This window comes from Thalia democratica, unplaced genomic scaffold (genome assembly GCF_965202585.1).
Source record: "Thalia democratica unplaced genomic scaffold, ktThaDemo2.hap1.1 HAP1_SCAFFOLD_1351, whole genome shotgun sequence".
Taxonomy (NCBI): domain Eukaryota; kingdom Metazoa; phylum Chordata; class Thaliacea; order Salpida; family Salpidae; genus Thalia; species Thalia democratica.
The window spans coordinates 21,936-32,227 of NW_028140226.1; the positions used below are offsets into that span (position 1 = coordinate 21,936).

A 10,292-nucleotide genomic window follows, 5' to 3' on the forward strand; every position below is an offset into this window, starting at 1 on the left:
ATTTAAAGTTGATCTAAAATTTAGGTAAAATATATTTTTTGCAGTTTTTATACACACGAGTGAATGTGTTTATTTCTAAACTGATAGACTATTTATTGAGACGTATAAAAAGTATTGAAACAAAACTGTTTTTTAAGGTAATCAGGGAATCCATACTTTATTGAAATCTGATTTTAAAACTAACATTTCAGTTTGAATGATAAAAGTTTTTAAAATTTAAGTTTTAATTCAAAAGATTTCATGCATATGTACTTTATGGAAAAGTCGATTGATCTACTCTATTGTATTCTCACTGGTAAGTTTAAATAAGTTTACAGTTATAATGTGGACAATACAGTAGAATTATTTAATTTAATTTAATTGTAAACCTATTTTACGCTTATGCTATACAATAAAATTTTTAAAACCAATAAGCCTTTATTATATTGCATAACTTAAAAAACAGTTCTAAGTAAAATTAAATTAGTATTTATTTAATAATAAACTATTTTCCTTGTTAAGCCGGTTTAAAAAATAGTCAGCCTTTATTTGTTTTCAACTTGCTTAATTAACTTCTGGAAATCATAAAGTTTTAATAGTACAGCTTTTTATTTTTACAAGAGCATAATAGTTAAGCCTAATAAATAAAGTTAGAATATTTAATTATACTAAGTACTACAAACAAATTGTTTCTTACTAAACTTCTCTTTATTTTCGTACCAATTAACTACTTCGTGATTGTTTACAAACCATTTATTTAGTCAATCATTTTTAATTTTTGTTGATAATAAAACTATTCAACTACTTCAACGATTGCTAAAGAAAAAATAGCCATGTTTCAAAATGTTACAATAATTATATTTACGTATGTAAGGAAAAATACACAAGTTTCGTACACCTAATGCACTGCTGTTGTGACGTGGTCTTTTAAATCCCGAAGGGTTTGTAAAACTTGAACTTATGTTTTTTCATAACAAAAAACACTTCCTATTGACATTTGAAAAAATAAAAGAACGCCACTATAACACAACAATTAAACAAAAAGTTTTTAATTTTAAAATCACAACGGGAACAATATTTGTAGATAGAACTTAATGAATTTCTTACTCAGATTTAAAACCCATAAAATTATAAAAAGGTATAAAAATAAGTTTTACATTCACAGATAAACTGTTAACGGTAACTTGTGTTTTCAAAAATTAAACTTTTTTGTAATTAAGCTAAAAATGACCTTTATAAACTGACACTAATTATAATAATTTGTTTTAAGACAACAACACTTGGTAAAACTTTCTGTTTTTTTAAATTATATATTCTTACGAACATTAAACGATTTCATTATAAGGTAACTTTCGCCGATGTTTCATTTTCAATCTCAAATACTAATATACTCACTTTTAATGCTTTTCTATTCACAGTGATAAATAATTATCACATCGGGTCTGTTATTAATACATTTTTTTAATCAAATAACACTTAAACGAAAGTTTTTTCAAAAAATATTTTAGTTACACAAAAGCAATCATTAAAATAGTAAAGTAAAATATGCATATACTTTTAAATAAGTTAATAACTTGTAGATTCAGAGATAAAAAATTAGTTGTAGTAGTTTCAAGTTGTACTTGATGAATATCAATAATAGTAAAAATATCATGTTTTTTTCAAACAGTCGTGGGAATACCCTCCAACTTGCTGGTAATAATTGTCACCCTGGTGTGGGAGAAATGTCGCCCCAACAGAAAAGTGTCGCAGCTCCTCGTCGTCAACCTGGCCGTTGCTGACGTCACACTCCTGATGACGTTGCCGCTTCACGTCGCCACGGGAGAAAACAATTGGTTGCTAGGCAACGCAGTCTGCAAGCTCGTGCAAGGTGTGTGAAAATAAATTATCGCTAGTGGATTTTATAGTAAGTTTCGTTCAAGTCAAGGACATGTAGACTTGTAACAGGTCAAAAATTCTTTTGCGGGCCGAAAAGTTCTAAAAAAAAAATTTTTTTAAGTGAAACTTTAGTGAAAAACTACTTTTTAAACGTTATGTTACTCTATAAGTTGTCGGTTAACTATTCTAGTTATTCAGAATAAATTTACCAAATTACGGCAGCCCGTTAATGACAGTAATTAATAATTTTTTTCTCTTACGGCTTGAAGTTTTCTAACAAACTTCTTTAGAATGTTCAAATATGCATTGTTTAGATTGCATTGCGGGTCGCATTGTTTAGAAAACAGTTGTTTTAGAATAAATGTGGTAATCAGCGTCAAAAAAACTAACTTGATCCGTAAAAATAACAAAATAAAAATTTAAGAGCATTAGTGTAGGATAATTTATAAATTGAGAAAATAATATATTTCATTTACTTGAAAAAGTTTATTCTTTTCGTTTTAAAAACGTATTTCTTTAGGTAAAAAGTATCTGACGGGCCGCAGTTTGCCAACCCCTTTACTAGACTAAAAGTTACTACTTACAAATTAAACTTTAACCTAATAAAAATTTATACAAAGGTTAAAAAAATTTCACTTCAAACTTTTGTTTTTAAGGAGTTCACTCAAGTTTGAGCAACTCAACTGTGAATAATCCAAATTCGTTCTGCTAAACTGAACTAATGATGTTTTAATACGCTAATTTCAATGTATAGTGTAAACAAGTGCGATGGCGTTAAACTGTATTTAAATAAAGTTGAAGTGTAAATTTATACATCAATTTAATATAATTTATTTTTAATACAAGACTAAAAAAAAACACTTTAGTAGATTGCAACAAAAAATTGCATAAATAAGAGTTTTTTTAATGCATAAACATATAATTTGTCTTAAAAGTAAAAACAAATTAGCTTTACTAAATTCAAAACAAGTTTTGTACTTTACTGAAATTAAATTCACTAATATAATTTCTCCTAAGTAGACGAACAGATAAGACGTGGAGTTAGTTTAAAATTTTACTTCAAAAAATTTCGTTTTTTTTAATTTGATAACAAATCACATTTAAATGTCAAAATAATTTTACAACTTTTCTTACTTGATATTATAAAAGTCGTTTTAGTTCTTTTCTGAGTTTTTTTTTCTTTATTTTGTTTAATTACTATTTTTATACAGTAACAGATCACGTCAACTACCACGCTTCAATTCTCTTCCTCACAGCGATGAGCATCGATCGTTGCCTGGCAACCAAGTACCTCATAGAAACCAGGGTGCACCGGACCCGCAGGAACGCAACCAGGGCCTCTTGGACAATTTGGTTGGTCGCCATGGTCACAGGCGTCCCGTTTATGCTGTACTCGAAAGCGCGGGACGGGAAGTGTCAAGTTGATTTTCCCGGGAATTTCGAGGATTACGAGAGCGAAAGTGAACTTGGAGATTTTATTCAGAGTCTCTATAACGAATCGGGTTTGAACTTCGAATATGAAGTTTTTGCGGGCAGCGGTAACATAACAAGTAAATGACAATTTTGAAAAAACTATTTTATGTAAAGTAAATACTTGTTTTCTTTAAACTTAGTTTCGGCTGTCTCAGAAAAGGTTAAGTGTGTTTTACACCATCATTCAATAAGCACCACACTGCACCACGTGACCACATACAACAGTCCATGTGATATTCTGCGCAGAATGTCACGCGCAGAATGTCACAAGTGATGCAGATTAGTACCTCAAGTTTTTACAAAACTTTTTTTTGTGTTTATTAACAATGGGAATTACACAGACAAAAATTTCTCATTAAAGTTCTTTTTACGCGTTTGCTTGCTTTTATTACGTCATAATTTCACAGCGGGCGGCTAATGACAATTGTATAAAATCGTTTAAGATTGTTTAAAATTGCATTTTTTTTCAATGATACTATTAAAAATCATAATAATTTATTAACAACAATTGACAGACTTAATGACAGTCAATTTTTTATTCTACTCTTTGAAGTAATTTTAAACCTCAAACTTTTACAATTAATCAATATTGAGCGAATTAAAATTTAAAATCATTCCATATGACAAACAAAGAAATAAATGAACTTAATTTTTTTATTCAAAGTTGTATTTCTAGTTAGGACGGATGAATTTACTTTTAAAAAGTTTAAACAAGAAATAAATTAACAAAAAAAATAGTTTAAACTACTTTTTATTCAAACTAATCGACAATCAATAACTTTATCATCCAAAATGTACAAAATGTTTTTGTTACAGATAATCGTTTGCAATTTGTTTTTATTGCAGACAATTATTTGGAAACTGACCAAGTTTCTTTCAAGCCTTCTTGTAGTGATCTGCAGCATTTTGGATCGCAACTGTTCGTTGTTTACGAAATTTCAAACTTTTTTCTGTTTTATTTAATTCCAGTTATTGTCATTGTGTTTTCGTATGCTGCAATTTTGCACACCATCGTCAAAAAACGGAAGAGTTTTCGTCAAAAAAACAGTGAGTGTTTTGAGTTTTGATTTTAGGTTTCAGTTTTTTAATTTGAGTTTTTTGTTTGGTTTTTTTTTTAAATATAGTATTTTTTGAAACTTAAAAACGTGTTTGGAGAACAGTTTTCAATATACTTATTAAAAAGTCAAAATCGCAAATTTGTATTATTTTGCCTAACAAGGTAAACTTTGTATAAAATAACATTCCAAATGTTAAATAACAAAACTTAATATTAGTCTGTAGCTTTTCACAACAAACTGTTGTTAATAAAAAAATCTATTATAAAATTTTCTTTCCATACTTTTTCTAATATCTAAAAAATATTTATATTTATAGTACAAAATAAATTTCAAAAACACTCTTTTTTATATCCATAAAACCGTTTTAAAGGCAAACTATGGCTAAATTTACATTGCAATTCTAATAAGTTTTTAAACACTAATTTCAACAGACATATAATGTAATAAGGAAAATTAATTTAATTTGCCTTTCATTATGTTGCAGCAAAACTTGAAATATTGATTTGTGTCTGTGACAAAAATTTACTGAAGTCTACTTTGGTCTTAGAATAATCCCAAAATTAAAACAAAATAGATGTTAAGTCTTTAATGTTTTAAAAACATTAGGATAGTGACTAATACTGTTTTACGATGAAGCTTTATTAGTACATAATGGTTGAGGCATACAAATGGTTAACTACCGAAATCAAGTTTGAATATCAATTAAAATATTTTCTTAATGAACATTTATAATATTGGATTTTTATTTTTAAACAAACTTAGTCCTCTACGTTTACAAAAAGTGCTTAAATGGATGCAAAACGCGAGAGTGTTTTATTTTAATATATTCAACTAATCTTATTTTTACTTTATGAGCTATAAAATTTGAAAACATTTATTTATCAAGTTCTTTTATAATCTTTTGAGAACAAAAAAACTTTTATCCCCAAATTGTTTAATATACAAAATATTATTTTCAAATTATGTTCAACAAAAACTTTTACGTATTTGTGGTAATGAAAAACTTGAAAATTACTGGACGTTAGAAATTTTCTTAGCACTACAAATCAAGCCTATTTATAACTAAATTCAGCACTTTTTTAAAGCATTTTATAGATCGATTCGCTTGATTCAAATTAAACAATGACTAAAAATTTATTTATCTAGAAGCGTATTAAACAGGGAAACTATAAAAGTTTTTTTGGTTCACAGCTTCGCCCAACCAGGCAGCTTTTGTGATTGGTTTGTTGGTCGGAACTTTTATTTTATGTTGGTCCCCTTACCTTATATGGAGAATTTTGTCCCTACCCCCCGGTGTGAGAGTAAGTTTAATAAAATTATTTTTTTTAAGAAAAGCAAAAGTTGATTTTTAAATTTTAAGATCGAGAATCTTATCTTTTTAAAATTGATTTAGTGGAGACTATTACTATTTGAGTGGAATAAAATAAGTTTCGGAGGTAGAAACATTTCCAAGAATATTTTTTAAACTTTTTCAAGAACACTTTTTAAAGAAAAATAAAATTCATTTTACAAGATTTCTCGAGAATCTTTTCTCTTGAAGTTTGATTTTGTGGAGAATGTTATTATTTTAGGGGATTAAAAAATTTAGAAGTAAAAAAACTAAATTATGTAGTTAGCTTCACAAGCAAGATGTGAGTATTCTTATTGATTAATTTTACTTCAAATGAAATTTTTCGCGGTTTTTCATAACATGCAAATAAAAATTAGTAAACAACAATGTTAAAAAAATTTATAATAAATTTTAGTAATGCATACACCTTGAACTTCACTACCTGAGTACAGTTATTGATTAACTTTTTTAAATAAGTGTTTTAAGTTTGATACTGAGCGCAAATGTTTTAAACAACCTCTAAAAGTAAAACTTCTTTTTGAGTTAACACAAGTTTTCTTATTTCATTTTATTCTGATAGTTTTTTTTAAATAACTAAATTTGTATGAAACATAAAAAAGTGTTGAAATATCAGAAAAATACTGAAGAAATTTACAGTATCTAGCAATATGTAGTTAAAAAAAAAACCCAACATAAACTTGTTCAAGTCTTAAAAACTATAATTTTTGTAATCATCCTAAAATTTTTCAGTAGTTTAATATTAAACAAAGTCAACGACCTTCAATTCATACAATAAACAATACTAAACTAAAAATAAACTTAAAATTAAAATTAACTCTATCGAAGTCAAGTGAATGTTTCATATAACCATAACTAATTGAGCTTGCGACACAATTTTGTTTCAGTAAAAGTTATTACATTGCTAGGTCAAATGCTAACCTTAACTAAATTATCTACATTTTTTAGCTAATATATGTTGCACAATATACATTACTGTAGTTAGTTTAACTAATAGTTTAAATTTTGACATAAATATATTGATCATATTAGTAATTATAAAAAAAAGTATTGCTGCATCGTAACTACTTTACGCATATGTGGAATTGAAGTTAACAATGTAGATACTAAAGAAGTTAAAATTATCTGCCTCTATCTTATAATTAACTTTAAGTTTGTTCAATAGTTAAATAAAGACTGTGTGTATAGTTTTAATACTGAGCTTTTACCGTTGTCACAACTAGCCTGTTTGTCGAAATGAAAGTTACCGAAGTTTTAATGACTCTAAATAAAGCGGGAAGCTTGTTATATGGTTGAAACAAAATAAAGTTTAATAAATTAACATAAAAACTTTTATAAAAACAAAATAACTTAAAAGAAGTAAAAGTTTTGTTTTTGATTATTTTATTTTTTTTACTAACCTTTTTAATAAAGATTTTACGCTTGCATTTTAAGAATTTTTATAACTCTTTCAAAACAATAATTTATAGAAAACATTACTAATGTTTGTACTTATTGTATTCTTTTATTAAAAATTTTGTATATTGATAAAAAAAAGTCTGCCCACCAAATTTCCAAAAAAAAATTTAGCAAAGTGTGAAATATTTTATCAAATCAAAACTTATAATAAAAAAAAGCATGATATTTGTAGGTAAAGAAAGTTGAAACATGCCAAATATTAAACGAAATATTTTTACTTCTTGCATATTCAAATAGCGCAATAAATCCAATTCTGTACTCTGTATCTAGTGAAAGATTTCGGAAAAAGACAATAATTTGCTTCGAATTTATTACAAAAGGAAGACACAAAAAGTTAGTTTTAAAAGTTATAAAAACACTATAAAGACCAAAATTTGTATTCATTTTACTTGGTTGTGATAAAAATTTTGTAGTGTTTCTACATTAAAAACATAAATGTGTTGCCAAACTATACTATTTATATAAAGACTGTTAAAATCATAAGGTAGTTTTAACATTAATTTTTTTTTTTCTAAAAGGCTATTATTCTTACTTAATCCTACATGTACAAACTAAATAAACGTAACTTTAAATCGTTGTGAGTAGTTTTCAACAGTGATCACATTTAGCTTTAACTGTAATGGTGTTTAAAACTAAAAAACAGAATAATTAAAAAAATAATAATGAGTATTTCATTAGATATTGTAAAATTTTGGGAACTATTGTAAGTTTTTTTACAATGCTGATACTTTTTGTTTACGGAGCAACTTTTAAAGCTTTATTTGTTGTTTTTGCTGACATTTTTATAACTATAATCAAATAGTTCAAGAAAATAAAGCCGATTTGAAAAGCTCTGCACACTGTCTTATAAATATAACGCACTATTTTATCAAATTATCTAAAAACTAAGTCTATCTAAACTAAAACTCATATATATTAAAAATACCTTTAATGCGTATTAACACTTTAATTTGCGTAAAATAAACTAATCAATAGCGTTTTTTCCAATACTTAATCGATATTTTTTTTAACGTTCAACATATTTTATTTGTTTATATAAGTTTTAAATCATTTTGGATTTTAAATAAAAAATAATTTCTTTTCAAAAGGATACTAATGCTACATAGCCTGGATAGAAAACAAAAATCAAGTATAAAGAAAACCCAAACGAATATTTTATCACAAATTAAAAGATTGGACAGCTATAAAATTAAGAATGCTAGCATGAAATAGTAAACAAAAATTATGAAAATTGTGTTTAAAGTTTTTTTGGAACTTTATTTGTTCGAGTTAATTTAGTTCTTACGTTAAACGTTTATACATTGTACCTTATTCAAGTTTCTGTTTATTTGACTTTAAAAAGTGTATCTAGTGTATTAGTTAAACTTAATAAACAAAAAATTTAAACTAAAAACATAGAAGTTCTTGTTGGAGCTGTATAGTTGAAAATAAGAGAGCTAAACTGTGATTTTTATTTTATTATTTTTTGTTTTCACATTGTAAACTTGTTTAAACTTTTATAAGTTCATTGATATTTACCTTATTTTTTAAACTCTAACTTACTTAATAAAAAACTAAAAGTTTTATGTTCAAGTAGCACAAGTGTAAACAAATAACAAATTTTCGCCAAGTTTTTGAATTAAAACTACAAGTCCTTAATTAAAGTATATATTAAAGTATGTAAGTTGTAACTGATTACAAAAAACTAGACTGTGTATTTCTTTAAACTTTTACATAAAGTAATAAAAATAGTAAGATAACAAACATTTACCGGTTGTATTAAAACACCTTTTTCCACAAAATATTAATGAAGTTCTCATACCGTCAATTTATTTTTGTTTTTTGTTATTGTTGTGGAAAATATTTCTTAATATTGTTAAGAATTAAAGCTTACAATAACATTTAAATTCAGCTTTGAGTTTTCAAAAACACAGCTTAAAAAATATAAGTTTCACTTCATAAATTTTGTCACAAAATTATATTGCTTAAACGTTAATTAAGAATGAGAAATATTGTTTTTGCTATTTATCTACCAAGTACTATTATCTATCATATATTTTATTTCGTAAAAATGAAAGTGTTCCGATTGTCGTAATAACTTTAATTCATCAATGTAACTAATCTAAAATGTTCTTAGTCGATCTTTTTTTTAATTAGGATCCGGTAGGATCTTAAACTAATTCTCTTTAATACTTTAACCTTTATGTAAAGCTAGTAGAAACAAACTTAGAAACATTAATTATTATAAAACCACTAAATTAATAAAGTAAAAAATATTTAATCATATATCTCGTCAAAAGAAAAACACAACTTTTCTGTTAGATCATTTTATTTTGAATACTAACAAAAAAGTTAAATGTCGTACAAACAAGACAAAAAAGTTCTATCTATACAAATCTCATTTTATGCGTTATGGTATGATTTCAAGTTATTTATAAGATTGAAATTAAGATTTTTAGTTAGTTTGATGCAAAAGAAGTTAAACAAGAAAGCCAATTCAATTATTATCCTTCTAAGCTTAAATTAAACTTTAAAAAGTATATAAAAGTTTTATAAAATTACGCCCGACCTGACCTCTATCCTAACATGTTGGTTTGAAACTTGTTCTTTCCCGAAAAATATCACAAAACTTCAAATTCTGACGTTTACGTTTTCGCAAATGAAGCTAGTACTATTATACGAGTTCAATAGTTCAAGACTTCTTTTTTTTCAAAACAAAGAAAATTAAGTACACTTAGAGGTATTCAGATTGTGCCATTGTTTGGTGCTTTAGAAGTTTCAAAGAAAAACCATACAACTATAGTGTTTTAGAAAAATCAGCAAAAGTTTAAGGTATTGTGAAGAGCTATCACCATCAAAATATAGTCAAAAACAATAAAAAATTGGAATGAGTAAAAACATATAAAAAAATATAATTATATTCGTAATGAAATTGCACCGTATATGAGTTTATTTCATTGTTTGAACATCAAGTTTTACATAAAAAGTTACAGTCAACCGAAAGTCACTTTCAATAGAACTAATTCTTATCGTGTTTAACTTTCGCTATAAAAATGCTTCAGAAAGAACTTACTACTACTCTTTTTATTCAAAAAGCAGAAAAGTAACTACATTCAGTG

At 26.0% G+C, this 10,292-nt stretch overlaps 1 protein-coding gene across 1 annotated transcript; it reads left to right on the forward strand.

The window, feature by feature from the left end:
• Positions 1–240: 240 nt before the first annotated feature.
• LOC145848367 (somatostatin receptor type 2-like) lies at positions 241–7,527 on the forward strand (the record flags this gene model as incomplete). Its single annotated transcript, XM_082953873.1, has 6 exons — positions 241–295; positions 1,649–1,849; positions 3,069–3,407; positions 4,177–4,377; positions 5,580–5,689; positions 7,367–7,527. Coding segments are annotated over exons 1-6 (1,067 nt in total), but the record flags the coding sequence as incomplete, so codon positions are not given.
• Between the last annotated feature and the right edge of the window lie 2,765 nt (positions 7,528–10,292).